The sequence below is a fragment of the Dreissena polymorpha genome, chromosome 11 (genome assembly GCF_020536995.1).
Source record: "Dreissena polymorpha isolate Duluth1 chromosome 11, UMN_Dpol_1.0, whole genome shotgun sequence".
Classification (NCBI taxonomy): Eukaryota; Metazoa; Mollusca; class Bivalvia; order Myida; family Dreissenidae; genus Dreissena; species Dreissena polymorpha.
This window is the reverse complement of record NC_068365.1, coordinates 57,148,860-57,176,020: the sequence shown is the minus strand read 5'-3', so window position 1 is coordinate 57,176,020 and position 27,161 is coordinate 57,148,860. Positions and strand designations below refer to the sequence as shown.

The 27,161-nt window shown below is 34.0% G+C and overlaps 1 protein-coding gene across 1 annotated transcript in view; it reads left to right on the top strand.

Moving 5' to 3' along the window:
- The window catches only part of LOC127850877 (uncharacterized), a 141,139-nt gene that overhangs the window by 84,277 nt on the left and 29,701 nt on the right, over positions 1-27,161 (top strand). Inside the window, exons 22-24 of the mRNA XM_052384267.1 lie at positions 14,138-14,268; positions 16,183-16,250; positions 18,529-18,607. Of these exons, the coding sequence (XP_052240227.1) occupies positions 14,138-14,268; positions 16,183-16,250; positions 18,529-18,607 (278 nt within the window). The remainder of the gene's footprint in view (positions 1-14,137; positions 14,269-16,182; positions 16,251-18,528; positions 18,608-27,161) is intronic.

Genomic DNA, 27,161 nt, shown 5'->3' with positions numbered 1-27,161 from the left:
AATTTCGTAGACAAGACTGTCTGTGTCCGTAGCCAATAGCTTTGCCCTTTGTCCATATTTAGCCTTGATGTAGTTATAGTAAAACTCATACATTATTGTCTTGCTTAAGTCTAGAATAGACATTCCAAGATAAATGGGTTTGTTATAACATAACTTGGTTTTTCTCATATGTACAGCTATTAAATTTTCATCAAATATAGTCCAGCGGTCAAAATTAACCTTTGCAAGGAGCTTTTCCGCCTGTGTAATATTATTAACCAATCGGATATCAACACGATTCTCGATGTTCTCCATTGTTTTTCCAAACACACTGTTGTTCATCAACTTGAAGAAGTCTTTTTCAAAGTTGTTAGTTGCAGCTGTTCGCAGTTCAGTGTTCAAGTCGATATATGTTTTTAACCAAGGGCTTTCATCAAACTTAATTCCTCTATGAATGTTGGTAACTCTGAGCCCTAGCTTTTCGTACTGCTGCAAGTTTTCATAATGTACTACATTCTTGATTTTGTTGTTCAAGTTTGGAATAAGCTTTTTAACTTTTGATCCCTCAGGTATAATGTTTTCAGGGGCTAATGGATAGTCATTATGAAGATCATGTAATTCATCAGGATATTCCAAGTCAACTTCTAAAATACACCCCTGTCCTTCTGTGTATGAAATGTTTTTCCAATCGTTAAGCTCATTTTAATTCATCCACTTAAACTTCCCTGTTGGAAGTGGCTTACTCATCGCGCACCCGTAGAGATTGTTAGCATCCAGATAAATGATAAACGATAAGTCTTTGCTTTCATCATAATCATCACCCATATACTTATTGTTTCCAATACCAAGACGCGTTGAAATTGTACTAACCCCACCTCGAATACCTTGCTTTAACATTAGCAACACGTCATAATCGTTTATAAGCTCAAGTTTTACCTTTGTCAACTTAAGACACGCATCCATAGATAGTCCTGGCGCTGTATAATACCATGCTGGATCTAGTTTATAATATTTATTGCTAGCATCTCTGAAGTTTTCGAAAACGTCGGCTAGCAGCAAGACATCACTCTGTATGTCGAGTTCAAGGTAGTCTCTTATTGTTTTACAGCCAAAAGCCTTCCATACTTTGTTTGCAAATTCATAATCATCATTACAAATAGCCTTACCCGTGAGCTTTGAGTAGAATGCTTCCTTTGGGGGTAATGACGTTTCTGCGAGTTTTTCAACAGAGCTCACATAATCATATGGAAAGATGCCCTTTTGTTTCAAGAGTGTAAACTCATTACCGGTATAGACCTTAGCCAATTCACGAAACTGATCATCGGTAAGATTTCCCGATAAAGCATCCAAACTCGATTGCATAAACCTATAGGTATCGATAAACCTAATATCACGATAAAAAGGCTTTTCCTGTCCTTTTTTGTTTGTATACGTGTCAACAACAACCTTCTTACAGAACGAAATATACTTTTCCTCGTTATTTGGAATGCAGCTAATTTGTCCTCCAATACTTAACTTTTTAATAAATAGATGACAGTCATATCCAGAAAGATTGTGTAGTAATACAGGAATAAATTTAGGGATTTTATACCCAAAATTACACTTTGAATGTGCCGCTCCTCTAAACTTTCCAGTCAAGTGACAATTATCGCTAACCTTTGTATAGCTATCAGTGTTGCCTTCTAATCTAAACTCGCCTTCATCACCTTCGCATATATGACATGTGGTCGCAGCATCGTATTCTGCTTGATCATCTTTTGTGAATATCATTTCCTTAGTGGTTTGTTTAACAGAGTTAACAAATAATTGCGCGACATCATCTGTTTGATTCTTAGCTGAATATACAACAGGCTCTCGACTATACAATGAGCCATCAGAGCATACCACGTGATAGCAAAACGCGCTAGGCGTATGCTTCTGGAACTTGTGTGTAAACGACGTCGCAGGATTCGGATTACAAGAACTAATCGGCTCGATAAACGATTCGAAGTCTGCATATATTACAAACGGAACCCTCATTGATCTACAGTGATGCTTGAAATACTCTGTGGTTCCCTCTGCTGGCATCACTATTTTCTGTGTGCTGTGTAATGAACAATATTCATTGTGTCTTTGAAGACCCTCTACTGTTCGATGACCTGTTAAGCACCTTTTACAATAATACATTTTATTGTGACCGGTTTCAGTTCGTCCCGAAGCTAATTTGTTAAAATTTTTAATCAAGCAATAATGTTTTGTTTTTCCATTTGAAATCAGCAATAAATCAATAGCCATTTCACTTTCGTTTTTACTTATTATTAGTGGGTAAATATCCTTTTCTTTAGAATCATAACCGAATATATTGAAGCTCAAGTTGTTGTTTCTTTCAAATTTACTTATTACATTTTCGTCCACTGCAACTGGAAATTTAATACCATCCCAATTTAACAACTTTGCGTGTTCCTTTAATTGTTCGGTTATTCTTTCGGAATGTTTTACAATAGGATTTAATGCTCTCGTGACGCACCACTTGAAACATTCGTCGTCTTCATTCTTTATGTTAATAATTGCCTTTTTAGCAGCAAACTCTTTCGGCAATGGAATGTATGATTTACCTTTTAATGGCTTATACGTACCGGTGTTAATTTCCAGTCTAATGGCGGACTTTAGTCTCCAATTGCTTCCCTTTATTTGAAAATTTGCAAACGATTCCAAAATCCTATCTACTATTTGGGTAAATAATTCAGCAACATCAGTTCCCTCCAATACTATTTTAGTTCTCGAAACAAACGGTATTTTTTCGATTACACCAGTTTCATGTTCCATGGAATGCCACACACTAGCACTAGATTCATTTTTATTTGACGATGTTTGCTCATAAACTTTACAACTTCAGGTTTAACAATATCTAAAAATGTTGGAGCATCAGTTTTTTCAACCCCATCAATAACATATTGCCTTGCAAAACGTCTAAGTGCAGTTTTACTTTCTTATTATAAATAGATTTGACTTCTGCTTTAAACGCATCAGCCTTTTCGCTTATCGCTTTCTTTAAAGGCTCTGGTGTATGTTTAATAATCCAATCATAGCTATTCTTCGCAGCTGTCTTTACAGGTTTAACAGCCCAATTAAATAACCTATTTATCATAGTCGGTTTTTTAGCTGGTTCAGCCCTTGCATCATCCCTCGCATTTTCCCATACATCATTATCCCTTGCATCCTCCCTTGCATTTTCCCAAACATCATCATCCGAATCCTCATCGTTGCGTCTGTTCAGCCTCGCTATTAACTCAGCTTTTGTGAGCTTCGAATAACCGCACATACCATGATCTTTTGCGGCTTTCTTCAACTCTTTTACAGTTTTGATATTCATTTTATATATATTAAAAAATATTTAGGTCAATTCAATTTTTTTATAAGCATGTGTTTTGCTTATAAAAACATGACCTCATACCTCATTCCATTTACCACTTGTCCGTTGTTTCTCTTTTTTATATTAGAACCAAGCGCTTTTATTGCTTGGTATTTTGAGTAATAGGTTGTTTCCTCTCCAGTTTCAATATTCGTTAATTTAACAATTACTTTAGGTGAAAACTGTATAGGTCTGCCTCGCGGTCTTTTTTCATTAGGTTCTGGTATAACAACATCTTCTCGTTTCCAATCTAGTCCGTTTTCCTTTGCAATCAACATTAACTCCATTATACTTTGATCAGTCGTAGCAGGAAAGTCAATACTTTCTAGCATTTTAATTAATACTTTCTTTGTGTACTTCATTTTTTATATAGTAAAAAAATACTTAAGCCATTTTCATTTTATTTTCCTTAATACACTACAGTCATTTTAGTTCCGTCAGAGTGAAAGTTTAACATTTTATCTGAAATCACAACTGCGAACGCTTCCGTCCCTGCTGGCGCTGCATTATTGAATATTGCTTTTATTTGAATGTCTACAACTCCCGACTTTAGTCTTTCGCTTTGTTTACTAACATCAAACACCATAATTTGATACAGATCTTTGAAATCCATAGGCGTAATGTTACACTGCGTTATCAACGGATCCATCCCATAAAACTTTTCACCAAATCTAGATGCTTCATAATACGCTCTCGCAAACTGTTGATTTGGGAATGACAAGTTGTAATCTACAGCTGGATAACGCTCTTGATTCATCATAATGTACATGTTTTTGAGATCGCAATGATCAAAAAGTGATGGATTTGCTTCTTGATTACCATCACGATCAGTTTGAAATCCTACTAAAATGTACCTCGGTTTTTCGGGTGATGTCTTAACACTAAGTCTCCAGCTGAACGTAGTAGACTCTGGTACTGTAATAGTGTCGCATTGTCTCGCTCTGAAACTAACGGGTAATGTTGCCTGCGCCTCAATTGTTTTGTACAGCTGCATTCGCTCCATATCTGCAGGTATGATATGAGGCATAAACCATGAAATTCTGTCAATGTTTACTTTACCAGCAGCAGGAACTCCATCCACTGCACGTGCTCTAAAGATTGCGTCATCGTCTGATTTTCTAACGAGGGTTAGCGTATGTTTAAAGCCATACACAATCTTGTCATAGTCATCACAAAATCCAAAAATGTGTTTCAGCGGGACAATGAATGAGAATGTTCCCTTAACGGTTGGCTTTCGAATTAGGTGTAAATGTCGAGCAGCAAATCCTACGTTGTCTGCAATAACAGCTGTTGCAGTGCTATCTTTAGCCCAAAGCTGATTGAGTCCTTGTGCTTAACAAAACTGATCAGGATACTTTAGCAATCCAATCATGGTTGTGGCCTGTCCCGGATTATACAAGGATTCTACTTCTTGGTTTGAAAGCGAATACGTTATTTGTGAAAACAAATGCATAAGTCCGTTGTGTGTTATCACTACTGCGTCTGCGTTTGTGTATAGATCCCCGTCGGCTTTCGTCAGTCGACCTTCAAATTGTAAGTATGATTCCGCAGGATGAGTAAAGAGGTCTTGCAACTCAATGTTGATACGTATTTCACCAGCTGAGTTTAAATTCGTACGAGCTACGGGCTCATACTCGTGACACTCATATTTTTCTATCGATTCGTCAACTGTTGCAGGTTCTGTAAAATTTAATATTTCGCTTGACATTGTTACTTTTTTATTAACGAAGAAAAAAGTTTTAAGCAAGACGAAGACCGGAGCCTGTGTTCAAACTTTTTACAAGATCTTGAATTGAGATTGCGGCGGCTCTCTTCGCCCCGACGCCGGAACCCGCAAACCTATTGTAAATGTCCACTTCATTGGAACCCATATGAATTAGAGAAGCTAACGCGTCCCTCGATTCTTGCGTTAATTCTTGATTGGTAGGTGTTTTATATCCATCAATCAAAGCCTTAGCTTTGGCTATGGCTACATCTTTTCCAACATCGATAGCTTTTAAATCAACTTCTTTAACAACCGATTTTCCGGCTTTTATAGCCTTTTTACCTATTTCTGTTTTTGATGCGCTACTCACTTTCGATGCCACCGTTTTTGCGACATTTGCAGCAGTTTTTGCAGCCGTTGATCCTACTATTCGCTTAACGAAATTTGCTGCAGTGTCAAATATTCCAGCACCACCAATAACGTGTTTTTTTATGTATCTTCGTTTAGTTGTAACAATCATTTTTTTTAAATAAGCAACATTAAAGTTTTATTATATTCTTTATCTATTACCCCTTGTCTCAACAGTTCATCTGCTAGGTCTATGATTTCATTTTTTACTCCAGTATTGCCCGCTTTATAACTTGCAACTCGTAATGAAAGCATGTTAACCAGTGTATTTGGATCAGAAGGCATTAACGCTATTCCTTCTCCTTTCTTCTCCGGAGTCCTTAAAGGAATTTTTGTTGTCTTTTTAGGCTTGACATACTTTTCGTATACAGGTTTTATGATGTTTTTATACTTCTCTCCTGAACTAGATTTAACCTTTCCCGTATCAGGATTTATGATTGCATTGGTGGGTAGTAAAATTGTTTCGTAGGAGTCGATATTTTGAGAGGAATATATATTTGAATCAGGAGTTTTGGAGGTGATTAGTTCCCACAGTCCAGGAGTTCCCTCATATTTGGTGTTTCCTAAAATAATATCATCCCCTGATAGTGTTACCTTTGAATCACCTATATAAAAGGACCCGTTTTTATCATACAAACCAAATGTTTTATCGGTTTGTGTTTTGCTTGCCATTGATTTCAAGAATTCCGTTGCTATTGGACCAAGTTTTATTAAGCTTTCTTTCGGTCCTTTATCCTCTTCTGCTTGTATGCTCGGATAATGAGGGAACTTAACTGCATAAGGTGCTGTAGCTGTAAATGCTGCAGGTAGCGCTTGTATAGCACTTGACGTTGCTTCTTTTAACTCTTTTTGAGAGTCGGTGATAGGTTTGTAGAGTTTTGTTAGTTCTCTTTGTAAACTTATATCTCCTATCTTTTCAGATAAAGAGTTTTGACGAATGTTATGCTTTGACTTTAGAAACTCCTTCACAAGAAAGTCTCTTTTTTTGCGGATCTGTTATCTTTAAAAACGACATTTTTAAATAGAAATAATAATGTTTTTAGACGTGATTTGAGACGTAATTTTTGACGTGATTTGAGACGTAATTTTTGACGTGATTTCAACGTGATTTTAGACGTGATTCGTAACGTCTTACGTAGTACGTCTCACGTCTTACGTCTTACGTCGTACGTCATACGTTGTTTGAGCGGTGTTCGTCTTTTTTTATAAACGTCTCTTTCGATTTACTAAACATGTTTTGAAACGATAAAATTGCATCGTCACGTCCTTTCGCAATAAGAGACTGTTTTGTTTCCTCGTCTAAACCTACTCTTATTTTAGATCTTATTTCTTCTTTCATTTGATTAAATTTGTCTAGTTCACTTAGAATCAATGAGTATTCTTCATCAGAAATTCGATCGTCTGCTAACGCCTTTGATATAAGATCACTTATTGTGTTCAACTTTGCATCCGCAAGAGTTTTAATTTTTTCGTGTTTTTCAGCTTTCATTGATAGCTTTTTATTGGTTTGACTTCCAACGATAGACAATAGTCCTATACCTAAGGCAGCACCTTCCATTGCTATTGCAATTGGCGCTGCAATGATTGTACTCAATACCCCTATCCCTGTAGCACCTAACACCATTGAAAAAACAACAAAAACGTTCTCCACTCCTGCTATAACTCTCACTGCTCTGTGATACTTTTTAGACATGTTAGCACGCTTGTCTCTTTCTGTGGCAATTTCTTTTTGAATTTCGTTAATCTTTTGAAGTCTGTATGACTGAGCAGTTCCTTCAACTCTTATTAGTTCAGGAGCCGATGGAACAGCAGGTAGAGATGGATATAGTTTAGCGTCACTAGCATACGTACCGTATGCGTTACATTTAGAATCTTTATACTCCATTTTTATATTGACAAAAATATTTTTTTTTAAACGACTGATGTGTGACAAAGCATAAAGATTCGCCTTCAACAATATTAACTGCAACGTCTGAGTTGTTTTGAATTGTTACAATTATGTCGTCAACAGATTCAGCAATAATTCCATCTTGTAAACTACATTTCTTTTCCTTTAAACTTTGTTTGAGCGATACCGAACAAACACCTTGAAATAACCGTAAACCTATTTTTAATTCAATAGTAAGTGCTGCTTTCGGTTTAATAGTAAGCGATTGCTGCGTTAAATACTCCATTTACCATACAGTTGTTCTGCAGGATGCGCAAGATTCTCATGTGGCAACCATTTAACTGACGCTGGTGGTGGTTGTTTATACTTGTGGATAAACTTGTGAATTGGCATACTAGATCTTTGCATTTTTATATATGTAAATATTTTTATTTACAACAGCATTCCTAGTATTGGAATACTGCTAAATGGTGAATTAGGTACTAGTAGCAATCCCGATCCGGTTTTCATGTACAACCCTTTTCCGGTTTTAATGTATAATCCCTCTCCTAACGAACTACCTTTCCTCCACGGAGCTAAATACAATCCTGTACCTGCTTGTGTTACTTTACAACCGCTTCCGTTTTTCTTTAAATACAAAACACCCGATCCACTAATTTTGTCGACAACTTTACTACCGGCTGCGGCTCCTACGCCGGTTAGCAAACCGGTTGCAAGTCCTGGTAAAACGCTTGACATAAGAAACTTACCCGCGGTAGCCAACATCGGCAAAATAGCTCCAATAAATCCACCTTCAACTTTTGCGTTGTGTTCTATTTGTGTTTTTGACATTTTAATCGTCACTCCTTTACCACTTTGGTACGCTTTTGTCATTTTGTTAATCTGTGCTTGAGTGAGGGCTAGCACGTGTTCTCCAGATAAATCCTCGTGTGATAGGCGAATAGACACGGGAGCTCCTGATTGAATAGCTTTTTTGATCTTTTCTCTCTGACCTTCGCTAATATTTACTTTTATATTTACGAAACGACTCATTTTATATATGATTAAAAAAAACTTTTTAGTTTAAACTTCTCGTATGTGGAACCTTATAGAAAGTTCTTCACCGCGCAAATTTATAAGTTGACCGGTTTGATCAGTAAGTTTTGTTTCCATTGACGAAATTGTGCTCATAGTGATAGGTAAATACATTAAATTAACTGGAACTTCAATAATTTTATAGCCGGGTCCAACTGATGGAAAAAAACTGTATATAATGTTTTCAGTTACACCATTCGAATATGATGAACCAATTATATCACTAGTTACTTTCAAGCTATTGACACTTATTATATTAACAATGTTTTCTGATGCATTGTACCCTGATGAGTATACTTTTGCATTAAACCCCAATACCGTTCTGACAGAGTTTGGCGTTGTAAAGTCTATTTGATACTTTGCTTTAATCTCTAGTACAGACCTGAGCGTGCTGTTGTTTGGCTCTAGTGTTATGCCGTACTTATCAAATTTAGAGTTGTAGTGGCCATTATCTCTCATTATTCGTTGTATGTATTCGTTTATGTCCTTAAGTTCGTATGAGCCTTCGGGAATATTTATATCATACCAATCATCTCCGTTGTTAGGGCTATAGCGAAAGTTATTGTTTGATGAGTCTATATTTGGAAATGAATAGTATGTTTCTAAATTAACTAGCGCCATTTCATACTTTTTGTTTTTATCTAGTTGTATGAGTGGTCTAAATTTAGTCTTAATGCAAGTGCTTTTCTCACTCAACAAGATGTAAAACGAAGATTTTGGCTCCGTATTTTTAGCAGTTGTTTCCGTATTATTTGCAATTCTCTCTAATAGCGTTGTTTCCATTTTTATATTAGTATTTTTTTTTACACTGATTCGGACACATAAAAGCAGTCAAATCCCGATCTATACTTACCATTATTTTTTTTACTAGTAAGATCTATTACAGCAAATCCATGAGGACGGTACCAGGCTACTTTACAAAAATTTCTAAATTCTTCTTTTGACATATGAGTTGAAACGTGATCGTTGTAGATGTTATTAATATTTTTCATGTCTTGTGGAAATAAACAAATTAAGTTTGCATTTTCACGTATTTTTTGTCTCGGAAGTTTAAAGTAGTTTTGTGCAAGATAAAAGCAGTCTACATTGCTGTGCCGTCCTCTTATGTAATAAGTTTCACATTTGTTTTGTTTTTCCAACTGAAGGTCGTCAAAAATCATTAAATTTTTTTTAGAGCTGCACAAGTCTCTAGGATCAGGTACATCATCAGACGTTTCAAAAAAATTACATTCAATATAAGCTGGTTCATCTAAAATTTTAGCCATTTCTTCAACTAAAAGAGCTGGTGAAACGTCATTCTCCATTATATAGTCTTGCTCGTTAAACAATTTTATAATCTCTTCTTTAGGTAGCTTTTTTTCAAATGCTTTCTTAATAATTCTGTACTCCGGCTGAAAAAGCGACTTGCCAAAAACTTGCAAGTTGTTGTAGTCTAACCAGCCTGGTTGAAGTAAAAGGTTTAACAATAGTATAGTTTTTCCACATCCGATTTTACCAATAATAAGACCTCGTATTGATCTCGGTAAAAGTCTACTGTTGTATCTTTTTGTATTTACGTCATTCCACGAAAGATCTTTAACTTCCATTTTATATATAAATTATTTTTTCATTAAAAAAATGTATTGTGTAAAGTGCAAAAGCAAAACTGAAACAGTTGATGTAAAAAATGTTGTCAGTAAGAACAATAAACCACTGCTTCGCGGAAAGTGCTCCGTTTGCGGTTGTGTTAAAACACAGTTTGTAAAAATGCATACTAAAACTGGCGGAGACTTGGTTTCGACGTTGAATAAGGTGACGAGTAAAGTCAAGCTTCCGTGGGCTAAATTTCCCGGTGAAATGCATATTCCAGGAATGAACTTTGCAGGACCTGGAACTAATTTAAACGAGGGATTAACTTCAACTGGCGCATATAAAGACTGGAGTAAACCAGTTGATCGAGTTGATAATGCCGCATACCTTCATGATTTAGCTTACCAACACTTTCCAGATACAGCAGGTAGAAACGTAGCTGATCAAATTATGCTTGAACAAATGTATGCTATTAAAGACCCAACACTCCGTGAAAGAATTGAGCGTAGTATAATAAAGCCGATAATATCTACCAAGGCAAAGTTTGGGTTGGGTTATAATGGGAAAAAAAGTCGTGGCTAAAGAAATAAAATGGTCTGATCAGCTCGCAGTCGAACTGCATAGACCCGTTGTAAAACGTTTTAGAAAAAGAATAGTCGTTGCCCATGGCATTGATAACATATGGGCTGCAGATTTAGTTGACATGCAAGCTTTTGCTAAGTTTAATAATGGTGTAAAATACTTGCTTACAGTTATTGATGTATTTTCAAAATATGGATGGATTGTTCCATTAACGAGTAAAACCAGAGTTGAGGTTGCTGAAGCATTTAACAAAATATTTAAAAACAGACAACCTCAAAAGTTGTGGGTCGATAAAGGAAAGGAGTTCTACAATAAAAAAGTTATGGCGTTGGGAGTCGAGTTTTATTCCACAGAAAACGAAGAGAAAAGTTCCGTGGTAGAGCGATGGAACAGAACAATGAAGGAAAAATGTTCAAATACTTTTCAGCCAACTCTACCAAAAAATATGTTGATGTCTTAGATGAAATGATCAATGACTATAACAACACAAAGCATTCATCAATCAAAATGACACCTGATGATGCTAGTGATAAAAAAAATGAAAGTGTTGTTTGGGTAAATTTGTTTTCCAAACGCCCACAAAAGTACGGTAAGCCAATATTTGAAGTCGGCGATAAGGTGAGAATAACTAAGAAAAAGGGAATATTTGAAAAAGGATATACACCGAGATGGACTGAAGAGGTGTTTACAGTGTCACAAGTTCAATATACAGATCCGCCAACGTATAAAATCACTGATTATAATGATGAGGAAATACAGGGTACGTTTTATGAACAAAAACTTCAAAAAACAAGTCAAGAAGTATATAGAATAGAAAAAGTTATTAAAAAACGCGGAGACAAGTCGTTAGTCAAGTGGCTTGGATATCCCGAATCGTTTAATTCATGGGTTGACAATAAAAGCCTAATAAACTTGTAATAGTCATTTTCATACCCAAGTGAGGGTTTGGAAATGGACCTTAATCCTTTTTAAAATCTACTAAAGCCATAACACGTTCATCATAAATCCAACTGTTTTTAACAGGTTTATGGCTTTTGCATTTTTTGCAATTAAATAATTTTTGTGTAAATTTTAAGTCTTGTAAAAATTTATTTAGATGCTCCTTTGGTGGTGGATTTTCAATTTGCTGAATACGCCGTTGAATCAATTCTTGTACCGTTTTGTCATCCATTTTATATAGTAAAAAAAATACTTAAGTCATTTTCATTTTTTTGTAAAATGCACGAATAATGGTAGTGGTCAAAAGTCCTCGAGCGGCCGCGTTCGCGAATGGGATGCTACCCGAGCTGGACCTTTCTGAAATATATAATATCTCGAAAAAGATATTATTCACCTATACATTTATATATAGAATTTCCCGGGACACGGGAGGATATATAATATCTTGAAAAAGATATTATTTACCTATACATTTATATATAGTATTTCCTGGGACACGGAAGGAAAACGGAAGGGAAACGGTTCTGTCCCAGAAGCCTAGTTTCCCCTCTACTCTTAGTAAACACATGTATCATATGAACTACAATTATTTATTTATATAGTGTTCATTCGTGGTTTGGTATTTCAACGAGTTCAAGACTGTTAACGATTAAGTTAATATTTTCGTAAACAATTACAAAATTGATGGATGGATGGATGGATGGATGGATGGATGGATGGATGGATGGATGGATGGATGGATGGATAGATAGATAGATGTGTTCATAACCATTGCCATAATTTGTTGTTTGTTTTTACTTTACAATACGAACATGCTCATGATTATTTATTTCATTGTATGCGAGTGATTTTGCTTTATTTTAACCTTTTAAAATGTCATTAAAACAAATATGTTTTAATTATCTGGCTTCACCAAATTGAGTCTTAAAATAACACATGTTTAATGTAAATCGTGACATGGCTACAGGCAGGTGTGCTTTGTTTCGATGGATGGATACATGGACATTTACTAATAATTTTAATGAATAATTAATACAAAAACTTTAGCATATAAGAATATTAATGCAAATCTTATTTACATCATTTAATAATTGGTAGGTTTAACAAATATAAGTCAATATGTGTGGTGTCATGGGTACGTTTAGAAGAGTAATTATTTGTACGTAGAGCACCAACTAAAATTGTAATATTTCAATAATCTATACGTCAATAATGTAAACTTCTTAACTTGGAAGCGTGGAAATATCCATTGAAGATTACACATATATGTTAACATTGCAAATAAGGACCTAATATCGCCCTACGATAAATAAAATAACAAGTTCTATATAAAGGCAGTTAAAACCAAATTTTAACAGAAAAGAATATCGAAAATGACGATGTCGTATTGCCTGAAATATCTCTACTTGTTCTGTGTGAAGAATTCTTCAACCATCTTAGGAAAATAAGTTAAATAATGAAATTTGTTAGACGCACACGCTTTCGATATGGCAATCGATTTATAGCGCAACAAGCCATGAAGTCTTTTCATGTCGTTCCGGATAAAATGTAGCGCGTTTCCGCACAAAAGATAACGATTGTTTCACTGCCACATTTCGTTGTCTAACTTTCTCTGAGGCTTAAATTATATAATCATTTATTCCAATGAGATTACCAAGTGGAGTTGCACAAAGTGCATAAGTACATTGGGAACACGAGAAAAGATTTAAAAAAATTTAAAACATTAAATTAAGTCCAAAGAGCAAGATGAATCATTCGACTCTGTGAATATTATATACGGTGCTCCGTTTTGTCTGCTTATTGCATGCTGCTCTGATAAGTGTTAGCCTTCCGTACTTAATATAAAACTATATACATGTAAAGTGCAGTTGTGCAGTTGTAGCAAAGGATTCCACTTGCGTTCGATATTTATCTTTGATAAATAAGGCGAGTATAAACGTAAATAATATATAGTATTATCAATATACAGACACAATGTGTAAATGCGACGTGAGTTCCTGAGACTTTGACTTTATCGGCTAAAACATCTTATTATTTTACATAATTTAAATATATACCAATTTACACCATACAATCATCTGTAGTGACTCATTCCATTTAATTGTCCAACATTTCACCGTATTTGATGGGCATGTGAACAATATATTTCATGTTGGACAGACCAAGTTTAATTAAACGATCATGTCCGAGCTTCGAGAATGTAAACATCATGCAACATCGGTATAGTTTACATGAACTAGTTCTCAGCTAGTTGGCAAAATCGTGTTGGGCCCGCTTGTCAGCTGATTTTATTTGATATGTCACCTATGTTGTTGTCGAATTTTACCACCGTATAATTAACAAAGCTGTTTAATAAACGTGTATTATTGAATATATCACAATTATCAACCCTTTTTGCATCGATGTGACAAGACATCAACTGTATTTTAGATATTTATGTCGTCAATCAAGTATCATTTTTACACACCCCAATGTTTTCACAATACGGAAATCGCTTACATGTTCTGTGAGTGCACATATAATGCTTGATATGTTCTTAAATATAGAATTCGGAGTATTCAGATATTTGGTCTTAAATGTAACGTATACGACGGTATTTCAGCAACCGTGACAAGGCATATTAAGGAATGGGTTGAGACGTACATGCCTGAGAATGAAAACGACGAAATGCGTAAAGCCGTTATGTCCAAAGATGTTGAAAGAGTTAGGGGAATACTGAGCAGTGATGCGAATGTAAGTCATATAACTTAACCTTGCAACTATTGATGTCAAATTGTATTGCTTTTGTAGTACACCTTCAATTTGCTTAATACAACAGGCTGTCTGTAATGATCAATACTGACCGGTAGACACGTGGGTTGACCAATCTTTATTTTTTAATAAAAGGAAACGTTACCATAACCAAATTGATTACTTTTAAACACAAACACACGACATGCACAGCTATTAATGTTGTTCTTAAATCTCATAGGGTCGCCGAGGTGAAATGGATATGTTGTCCGCCTAGCGACCGGGAGGTCATGGATTTGATCTCCACTGTAGGAGCGTTCTTTAGATCTCCCCTATAGATACCAAGTACTGGTTCTAGGCACAGGAAACAGACTCAATAGCGTTTTAATAAGCCTGAGGCTTTTGATGCAACGAGCTTAAATAAAAAGTTTTAAACTAAATCTCTAAAAATTATATTTTGCTTTTCTTTTAAGGCGTTTAAGAAAATAACAAATGATTAATAATAATAAATTGTTTGAAATTGATCAGGGCGCATGTGTGTATTTAGTATTCAGTCGATTGGTCCGTTTGTCAATATGTCAGTGGTGTTTCGCCGTATTCAGATATTGCAAAGATGAAATTATGATTTATGAACACGTAAATGTGCAGTTTCGAGCTGAACATACCTGAACTATCTTCACATTTAATCTGAAAATTCATCGTATACATTCGGTGCACTGCGCGATGTTCCTCTTGTGTCGGGTTGCAAAATACCAACTTGTCGTGTTTTATTTATTTCATGACAATGTATGCAAATCTCACTTAAGATGCTTATGCAAAGTTTAACATATATAACAGTGTATTTGATTTTATTAATATGAAACAGTGCATCGTCTCTTTACGATAAAACAAATGTAAACACGTTTAAGAAAAGACGGATAATGTTAGTAATCGGATTTTTTGTAAAAACAAAGGAAGGAAACAACAACAAAAATACGCGCATGCTTTCTTGCTATGACGAACATAATTTAGAACAAGTTGTTATCATGGTTATCGATCTGTTAATTAATAACCTTATGCTTTTGTTTCTACCGTTTATTGTTCCTAATAGTAAGTCCCTTATAAAGCGTCTAATTAAGCGAAAGTATACCTTAATAAATGCATATGTATGATTGATAATTATTTATGAAACAGAAATTATGTGTAAAGAACATTCATTTTAAATTATCATTCTTAATATCCCTGTTTACCATTTACAACCAAAATTATGAGAAGTAATATCTATACTGATTAAAAATTATATAATTTACATGTATTATGTGCATTGTTATGGAGAATCATCAAAACATAATTTATTATAATGCTCCACAAACGTTTGAATGTACAATGAAAATTTGACGGGTATGGTATGTGCCAATTGATTTGTCTACATCTTATGGTCACAAAAAAAGATCAAATTGCATTCATGACAATATGTAATTATTGTATTCCAATTTCTATTTGTAAAAAAATCATGTCAAAGGAATATGCATTACGAATCCTGACACTCTGAATTGTTTTTAAAATATAAAAAAACATGTATGTGTTACTGTCGTACAATGAGTTATTTGCCTCTTTTATATTCCTAGCGACCTGTGACCACACTAAAACAATCATTTTCCGTTTGAGATATTAGGACAAACTGATCCGAATAAAATGAATCTGTTTAGGTAGCATGACTGTGTGCTGGGTATTGGTCGTTTCGTTCACACTTTCGAGCAAAGACTAGTTAGTTTAGTTTAAACCTATTTTTTTATCGGTTTTTATTTACAACTAGAAATTGTTAATTGTATATGTAATAAACTTCTTATATTTTTTTATTGCCAATTGTTAACTTATATGATAGAACATGTATTTTACATGACGCTTTTAAAAGTTTATCAAATACTTTGATTCCAGGATCAGGATCAGAGAGTGTTTGGCCTTGACAAAGGAAGGTTATTTATCATGGACATCGACGATGAAAGGTAGCCACCCGTATATCAAACCAAATCGAAGTACACAGTTGACTATCTTTATACTAAACGTTCGTAAACGTAGGTGATTTGTTTTTTTCAATTTCTCAATTGAGCAAGAATTATCTATCGTCTGTTGAATGCAGATTTTGAACATCCTTAAGATATACGCATTTTCGTCTGGTAACTTTCTTCTATTAAAAACAGTGTTTTTATGGAACGACTACCTGTTTACCAAGGTATCGCTACATAAATGATACACCTTTCTGGAATACCATGATATAGATAAAAAACTCAACAGTCAGATGGAATAACTTTTTTATTTTCTGATATTTAAGGTAACCGTAGAACAAAGTTCTCGCATTGAAATATTTTGGTCAGACTAAGTCGATCACCCGTTAAAGAAAGTCGTGCAGTATGCCTCGTGTTTCTTTGCTACTCTAGAAGCGGCGGTTTTGGCTCAATCTTGAAAAACAATTTTAACATAGGTAAAATTATATTATACATATGCAAATGTATTTGAATTCGTGTTGGATTCAAATAATAAGATGACGATGACAAATTCCAATGTAAAGCCACAATTCTGCATTCCAGATATTAATAAGATCAATCTAGCAAAATTAGGTTACGATGTGTTGCAACGTTAATAAAACCAGGTCAAATATTATAATTAAACCTAGTAATACAATTCTTGAAGTCACATGTTTGACTCAATCTTGATGAACAGTGGTACACATGTTTATTTGGACAGTTCCTTTATAAGTTAGGTGACTTAGAATTTATGTTACTTCAAACTATGTAACTTGTTAATATTTTTTCGAAGGGGGTGGGGTTCCTCATAGCTTGTCTTAGAATGGATGGCATCGGGAGAGTATTTTTTAATAGCAATAATATCCAGGCAAATAAAGGGTAATTCTAAGTGAAAAGCTTGGTTACCAGATTTTATCGAAAAAAACAAAACGCATACCTTCAGAAGAAGCCATATTTATCAAACAATATTTATTTAAAGTGTTCAGAATATTTACCTTGACAATAACTAGAGTTTGAACTTGGGTTAAGTGGGGTTTAAAACAACGTCAATAGGTTTAATCTATATAAAAACGTTTAGCTACTCTAGAGGACCGCCTAAGGCTAATAGTTATCTTATTAATCTGAATATCGAATTAACTTTCGTTATAAACACATTTTTCTACTTTAATAACAATAAAGTAGACACATCGAATAAACCTGTGTCTTATCACATTTACGTCTTGACATGCTAATCAAAAGTGCGTTACGTCCAGTGTGTACTGTGTAATAGTGCACATATTTGTTTATTTCATGTCGTTCCGACTACTTTGTATATACATTTTGTATTCCCAACCATTCAGTCAGTCGTGGGAACGAAAAAACAAATTCGGGACATTTCACGAAGTGTTTGGAATTATTAATTAAAGTCCTGGGAATTTTGTTTTTCGTTCGAACGTCTAAGTAACTAGTCTGAACGACATAGCTCACTCATGAAAACGAGTTAGTTCTTCGGAGGGACGAGCGGTCATAGTAGGTCGTAAAAACGAATAGCGCGTAGGAAGAGTAAGTGAGTCGTCGGATGCACATATTCATCCTATCAAAATACAGCGTGTTTGAAAAAGTCTGAGTCTGTAAATAACATCATTGTTTTGCAAACAAACGCATATTTCACAAAAGATGTACACACAAATCACTTTTGATAAAAATGTTTTAGTTATATTCAAACTTAAGTGTATATCATTGCCTTTTTATCTTGCCCTATTTAATCATGTCTGTTTACTTTTCGCTGCTTATCCAATCGCTGTGGGAGAAAGCCGGATTCTTTTGGACCTCAGTCAACACCGAGAACAAAAAAAAAATGGATTTATTCGCGCTTGTGGATGCTTTTCAAATTGTGTATGTTCTAATTGTAGGATTAAATTTTTACCACAGGTTATTTAACACGTTTCAACGCGTTACCAAGTCGTTCCCACGAGTTAGTTTAGTCGATAAATCGAGTTAGTTTCCATGACATAATAACCGTACTTGTGTCATAAATGCGTCATAGTAAAACGGATATAAAACAACTGTTATATTATTTTGCAGATAAATTGGGGTTAGTTCTTTATAGAAAAATACCGCAATAAAGCTTGAACCCACGCTTAGTTACAAAGCAGAGAAAATGATATTTGTCGATGCCTGTTTGGTGAGTTGTGATAGCGAGGGTGTTTTAAGGGTAAACTAAAAACGTTTCTGTTATGTTAACTTTTACATTACACGTACTTCATTGTTCTTATCACAGGAGGTTTTTCACTGTCGATGGCGGATCGATTCATCCCCGATTTGTAAAAAGTGACATCGTACAGATTTGCAGAGACAAGGTTAGTTTACGGAACGGTGGCCAGGGTAAATCACTTGTCTAGTTTTGGTTTGTGTAAGCTGTACCAGTATACATAATTTTACAATATAGAAATATTTTTATTTTAGAAGTTGGCAAATCAAAGTATTTACCATGGTCATAAGAGTTGACTCGCATCTGTTAAATGATTCGTCTATTGTAGTGTGCAAATGGTTTTGATAGGAAACACATCGGCTTTTTAACGGTGTGGAATTGATTTTCAGAACATACTTATTTCGTGTAGTCTTTATGTAAAACATGTTTAATTTGTTGAATGTTATAATTGCTTTTCTTCACTACATTATGATTACAGTAAATGAAAAGCAGCTTTTCAACAAACAGATACGTCAGACGTAAATTAAATCAATTTATTGTTTCTTTGAAAATGTTTAAAATGTAGTTAGAGCCTTGAGTTATAATTTTAATATTCTACCCGTCTTAAGTCCTAGAATCGAATCTGAAACATATAAATTACGGTTAGGTTGAAGTTACAAAAAGATAGCAACAAATAATATAAGTAAAACTCAAAAAAACATAATACATTTACATTGGTTTACACATTAAGCTTTTGGTTAGCCATATGCTTGTATGTAAAAGTAAGAATTTGCTTATATGTCGTTTAATTAGTATGTCTACAAAAACTTGCGTTCCGCGAATGGTGTATACGATACTGAATATATCAATAAGGATTGAGGATACTCGGATGTCACATTAAAATAAATACCTTGTTAATCCCATCCTGTGTTGATATAAATTTACATATGTCCCTCCACACCAATGGAAATGACTTAAAACGTGCATGCGGTAGATTAACAATACTATGATTGCTTCTATATTCTTGCAGAAATCAACTTTCAAGTGACTAAAATAGAATGGTGTAGATAACAGAGATCGTGTTACTGCTGTGTCAATCACAGGTGTTGGACGCATGGCCTAGTCACTACCCCCATCCCCTCTACTACCCCCACCGTGAAAATATAAATAAATGACTTAAACAATAATCAAACACTATCAAATACCTCCAAACATAATTTTAAATCACTTTGAACAAAAATGATTGTCTGATATAATATATATTAACAAGGTAGGTATCTCTTGACACAGAAAAAACACGTGTATGTCAACATATAAGGTCATTGATTACTCAATCGGTGGTCGATTTTCATAAACTATGTACCAGATTGCGGGGAATGGTTGCCTCATGAAGAAAAACAACCACTCACGCGATATAACTAACTTATATACAAGAAAACAATGACCGAAATCGTGAAATTGGTAGGTCGGCTCTCGTCTGACCGAACAATCGGTTGGAATTTATGGAGAGTAAAACTATCGAAACACACCAGCTAACGAACATATTCTGCATTAGTGCAATGAATACATATGATTTCATCAACTTACCACCAACGAATGTCGCTTTGGTTCCGTTATAACGTCGAATTCGTTGTAAATCGGCAAATATTTATCGACAATTTCTTGTTGTGCTCCATTTCGATCAGACGCTTGCAGGGTGAAGGTCGTGGAGGTGGGTCAGATTTGGAGTGCTTCCATATTCACCCTTATTAATATTTTGGCGGATGTTTTCAAATGTAAACACTTATGTTCGTACGCTCTTTTTTACACCAACATGACAGTTATTACTTGGTAAGCTATTTGGGTGTTCCGTTCGTAAATTATCATATTAGCAATATTCAACGTTAAAATGTTTAAAAAGAGAGATTAGTATAAGTTTTTATTCACACTGTTTGCATATAAAAACTGCCCCTTCACTTTGCGCATTTTTCCACTTCATATGATGTGAAAGGCTGGCACAGGAACGATGTATCCACCCATTACAATTGTCACATTGAAGCCAGACATTTTCAATTTGTCCTTTATTTTTTATCCTTGTTACACACTAGGCACATAACATCATCACTGTCTGTATCAGTTTGATGTTCATGCACTGTTGTCAATATCAGGCATATTTTTTTTATCTTATTCTGTTGACATTGTGAACTTGTTCCTGGTTCATCTACAGATGTTCCTGGTTTTTTACTGTCAGTCACTATTTTTAAGTTTTTTTTTCAGACTTCTTTTGGCAGATGTGGGATAAATTTCTTGCTCAAGGTAATTCCAGTGGTCAGGGCGGTATTCGAACCCGGGACCTCTCGATCCCTAAGCAAGCGTCCTACCATTAGACCACTGCTCCCACGAAGGTATTCCGTATATGTAGCATATATTATCAAAAGAGTAGAAGTCCTTAATTCTGTAGTCGTATAATTGGTTTGGGTTTCTAGGTTATGAGTAACATTACTCCATGCTGATAGAACATTCGACAGAAATATGCTTTCGTTTGAAATTTCATGTAAGATATTATTGCTGATGTTACATTCAAAGAGTAAGGTGTCGCAATATTCGTTAAAATTTTCTGGTAGAATAGCTTCCATTTACTCGTATTGGTACTATCTAGGTATCTTTTAACCCAGCTGCATTTCATGGATTCAAGAATGAGTCAATGTTCGTTAATTGCATACCTCCATTTTCGACGGATTGAATTAATTGAGTTCGTTTAATTTGTCAGGTTTATCGTCCCATATGAAATTAAATATTGTTGAATTGATATCGTTAATAACATCATTTGGTGGATTTGGAAGAACTGTTAATACATAAATTAATTTAGGAAGTGCAAACTTTTTCAATACTGTGTTTTTTCCGATTAGTGTTAGTTTACGGTGATGCCATGATTTTATGCAATTTGTAAAATTCTGTAATTTAGGCAGTATATTTTTTTAGAACTCTATCCTTTTCATTATTTGTAAAAGTAATTCCTAACGTGGTGGCTTCATCGGATGTCCAATTAAATTTCATTTCTTATTTTATAACGGACATTACTTTGTTTTAATTTACCTACTCGTAGCACAGTACATTTACTATTGTTTAGTTTAAGACCCGATGTTATTCCGTAAAGGGTTAGCGACTCTATTAGGTTATGGAAAGAGTCGTAATTGTCATTTAATAAATAAGTTGCATCGTCAGCATAGGGACTGTTTGATTTCTTCGTCAGGTTCTAGCGATATGCCTTTTTATGTTTATTTGATTGGATGTGATGTGATAGATACTCGATGCATATAATAAATAACGATGATGAGAGTGGACATCCTTGTCGAACTCCGCGTTCTATGTTAAAGCTGTTTGAGAAGAAGCCATTGTAAGTAATTATACTATTAATGTCATTATAGAACAGTTTTACCCATTTAATGAGACTTTCACCAAAGTTTATATTTTCTAAACAATCGAACATAAACGAATGGTCTTGTGAGTCGAATGCCTTTTCAAAGTATGCAAAGAATATTAGGCCAGATGTATTTGAATTGTTGCAATAGTTTATGCATTCTTGTATAAGACGAACGTTTTTACCAATGTAACGTCCTTTAATGAATCCGGATTGATATCTTGAAATGATTGATGGTAATATTTTGTAAATTCTGTTTGCTATACGTTTAGTTGCAATTTTATAATTATTGTTCAGTAAACTAATCGGGCGCCAGCTTGACAGGGATTCTAAGTTTTTTCCTGGTTTTGGAATGAGTGATATTATTCCTTGTTTTTGAAGCGTGGTAAGACTTCCGTTGTTAAATGAATAATTTAGTGAATTAGTTAACTGTGTTTTAATATCGTTCCAAAATATTTTATAAAACTCGATAGTGATGCCATCAGATCCCGGAATTTTGTTATTTTGCATTTCTTTAAGGGCTAGCCCACATTCATATTCAGTTAATAACCCGTCACATATTTGTTTTTTTCTTCATTTAAAGCATGATGTGTATTTTTTAAAAGTGTGTTATTTTCGACATTATTTCGTTTATAGAGCGTTTCAAAAAAATAAACATTATTCTTCTAGTATTTGATTTCTATTTGTTATGTCTTTGTCATTGACTACTAGTTTGTGTACAGTTTATTGTTCGCTTCTACGTTTTTCAATGTTTGGCAAAGTATTTTGTATTTTTTTCATTGTGTTCAACATGCTGTGCTCATGCTCGAAGTATTATGCCATTGAGGTGTGTATGGTCAATTCCTTCTAATATTAGTTTTTTTGAATCAATTTCATTATCAATGGCGGTAGTATCATTTGTGTTTGTTTCATGCAACTGTTTTTCAAGCGTTTCAATGACTTTTATGGTTTCATTTTCAAGTTTGTGTGTTTCTTTTTGTTTTAATGACGTGTATCTTATTGTTGTGTTACGTATATTACCTTTAATTATTTCCCACAAGGTGTTTGGATTTGCATCTTTGTTATTTTGCACTGTATTGATTATTTCCTGTTTTATTTGTGTTTGATATTGTGTATCTAATAAGATGGTATTATTAAGTTTAAAGTACCTTGTGCCTCTTTCAGTTTGTGTTTTATGCAGTATAAGTTCAACTAGTGAGTGGTCAGTCATAAATCCTGGTTTTATGTTGCATGTGTCGATAAAATTGCAAAGTGACTCAGATATTAAAAAAACAGTCTAATCTGCAAAATATGGTTGGTTTTGTGTTTGAGTGCCAGGTGAGTTTTCTTTCTTTCGGATTAATTGTACGCCATATGTCTAATAAATTGTAGTTTTCAATTATGTTATTCAAAATGTTTCTATGTTTTGAGTGAGTATAAAGATTTCCATTTCTTTTATCTAATAATGGGTTAAGAGTAATATTGAAATCACCTCCGACTATAATGTTTTTATCTGGGCTACTTATTATATAGGATTGTCATGTTTCGTAAAATTTGGATTCATCTATGTTAGGGCCGTAAACGTTTATCAATGTTAATTGTGTTTCGTGTATTTTTATATCTATACCTGCTAGTCTGCCATGTATTATTATTTCGTTAAAGTTATCCGCTTTAATTCCTATATTATCCTTTGATCAAAAAGGCGATGCCTTGTTTATTTGTATGTTGTCCACTAAGATACATATCTCCGTCCCATTCACTTTTAAATGTTTGCGCTAAGGTATATGTTAGGTAACTTTCCTGTAAAAGACATATATTAAAAAAAAATTCGTCTAACCATTTGAAAATTTATGTGCGTTTGTCTTTGTTATTTAGCCATTTCACGTTTAAAGTTCATATGTTAATACTCATGCAAAAGGAGAGTTAAGTGATTTGTACTATTTTGTGCGCCTGTCCACTTGGAAACTGCCTTAAGACATCGAATTGAGGTAAACAAAAATGAACAAAGATATGTTCTACTATGCACCAAGAAATAAGTTGAAATGAAAAAAAGTGAACAAAAAAACATGAGAAAATAATAAATGCATATTTTGCTAAACAGTTAACAGCAGAAAATCTGTTTCCTATGAGACATTTGTTTGTTATTTAAATTATCCAGGATGTCTTTTCTAAATTTATTAATCATAACCATTAAAACAATTGATTAATTTTGTATAAATAATGTGAATATGTTTTTCGAAACACATATTATCAATTGTGTAATTAAATATGTCAACTGCCTTCTGCGAACTGTCTTTAACTACCTTGTAAAATTTGTCATATAAATCCTTATTTTCCATTATGGTGGTCCGTGTGTATTCAAACTTATTTTCTCCATGCGTTTTAAGATTTTCCCCAACCAACATTTCCACGGATTTTTCTGTGAGTGAGCAATAGAAATGATAAAGTGAATCTGGAATATTGGTAAGTGACCTGTTATTATTTTGTCGCCTACTAATATCCAACATAGATTCTGGCATGCTAGTGTACTGCTCCTCTGCTCTCAAACTTTCAAGAATGTTAAAACATGTAACAGCTTCTTGAAAACATTTACCTTATCTGTTTGGTACATGGTGCTTATTTTCCTTTGTATATACTAAAAGTGTACCTTTGAAACGCAATAACCACCTACATAACAAAATTTTACCTGTGCTGCATTTGTCATTTCCTTTCTGGGATTTTTTTTACTGGAAACAGGATTTCAAATCAGCATGTGTTTTTAGTATAAATGATTGCACTGCATTTACGATGTTAAAACAAATATGTAAATGCTCTTCTGTGAAAGCTTGATTATCAAAAAAAGAAAAACAACTCATTCTGTACTCCGCACTTGTCTGATAAATGTGAACCTTTGAGTAAAATTCAGTTTACTTTTGTGCTGAAACAGGTACCACGTTACTTGGATCAATATTAAGACTTTCCCTTAGCAAAATTAATTTTGAGGACACAATTTTCACAAAGCGTACTAATTTTTCCCTATCAATCTCACTTGAAATTGGGTTAGATTTTAACTGCATTGGTGTCACAACATGCTCACATTTTATATTCTGTAAAATGTTATCTCGATCTAAATCTTCATGCAAGTCAATGTTTTCAAGTTGAAGGTCATCAATATTTTGTATTATATTGTCAAATTCTTCATCAAAGCCTTCCGAAGTACTTTCATTTTCAGCCAAGTCAATAGCAGCCTCAGTTGCAAGCATGTCCTGAACTGTAATATTGGAAATGTCTGCACTATCCTCCATTGTTCTGAAACACATAACATATGATAAGCTTTCAATTCTAAAATACTGGCACAAAATACCTTATTTGGTAGTCCAGTAATTGTTAGGTATAAACAACTTTTAACTGTTATTCTTATACAGGTCCTTGTGTCACATAAATTGTCACATTTTGTCAAAAGATATGAGGGCACTTACATTTTCATGAACACAACAATAGGCGCATGGATGTTAGTCGTTTTTTTTTAAGGTAAACAGAGTTAATAGTAACATTGAGTTCTTTATCAACTGTAGCGGCAGGAAATTTTATGAAAAAATAACTAAGCTGAAAAATAAATTGATTGTTTGTTTTCATTAATTACATTTTAAATGATTTATTGTCCTTCAGAATATGTTATTGCATGTAGTCAGAACAATACATTTGATCTATATACATAATTTATCCTCACTGCATTGTAAATGGGCCCGTTATCAGCTAAAAAATGAATTTAAAAATAAGTGTTGTTTTGTACCAATTTTGGAATTGTATAACAAAAAACAAAGCTGCAGAGAAAAACAAGAAAGCATGGCATTTTCATGAACAAAAAATCTTGACTTTTTCAATTTTATAAATATACAAAAACATTAATAGTGTCTTGGGTATTATTTTCTTAAAATGTAACCGAGAGCTTATACTCTGTAATAGGGAAAATGAGAAAAATTGAGGAAAAGTGGATAGAGACAGGTCCATTATACAGGTGTTTATATTCAAAAAGGCTGATATATTTATGAAACATTGATACTTTCTATCCCATTGTATATTTGATGCTAAAATTTCCTTTCAAAGAATTGGGCCATATTCCCAAAGTGCAGAAAAAGACCCTGTAATGTATTTGCACAACTAACGGATAGCTTGCTCACTTTTAAAGCAATATAAAATTTATGTAACATAATGTGATGAAAAATTGTATTAACATTCAGCACAAACATCGTTTGGTTTGAACTAGGCCATCCTAAAAATGTTGTTTGTTTCCACCCACAAGGCACACAAATAAAGGGGGTAGGTAGGTAGTTAGGTAGGTCGGCATCGCTTTTTTCATTTGAAGTTGTTTATGTTACTAGTAAAAAGACATGGGTAGACAATAATTACCTGTTTGGAAAAATATCTATATTATGTAAAATCTAACAAACAACAAACAATGTTTTATGATGTGAATTGAAATTGAATTGGCTGAAAAATATAAATTGTCTGCAAGACAAAATAGGGTCAGTCTGGTTAGTAGAAACAAAAAGCGTTTTTCTTTAGGCCTTGCATGTTTATATCTTCCCTACAAGGTCCTACTTACACAAGTCTTGAGTTACTGATAAAGTTTATTGACTTTCCTGTAATTTAATATTTGGTAACCTATAATTGTTAACAATGCTTTAAAATAGAAGTTAGTTCTTGTGTATCTTATTTTCAAAGAGAAATATTTGTGTTGGCATTTTATTAGAAACAAATGATGTAAGCTTACACTAAATTTGTCCATTTGTATGTTCCCCTGTCTATGCTATGCTGGGGGACATATTGTTTTTTAGCCCTGTCTGTTGGTTTGTTGGTTTGTTTGCGTCAAACTTTAACATTGACCATAACTGTTTCAATATTGAAGATAGCAACTTGATATTTGGCATGCATGTGTATCTCATGGAGCTGCACATTTTGATTGGTGAACGGTCAAGTTCAAAGTCATCTTTCAAGGTCAAAGGTCAAATATATGGGGGACATTGTTTTTCACCTTGTTATTATTATGTTTTTTTTACTTAAACATGACTATTAAATAATACCCCCAAAGCGAGGCATACACTTTTTAAACTGCCTGTCAGTCTGTCCACATATTGTGTGTCCAGTCCATATGTTTGTTGATAAATTATAGATTTTAAAATGATTTGGCACAAATGGGTAGCACAGTAAGAGGAAGTTGTGTGTGCAAAATTTAGGCCCCAAGCTGAAAGGTCAAGGTCACACATAAACTTTCATGGTCATATTTGAATATTTTACATTTATAGCTATGCCCAGTCGAAATCTTTGTTATTAATGGATGGATTTTAAATATGATCGGCACAAA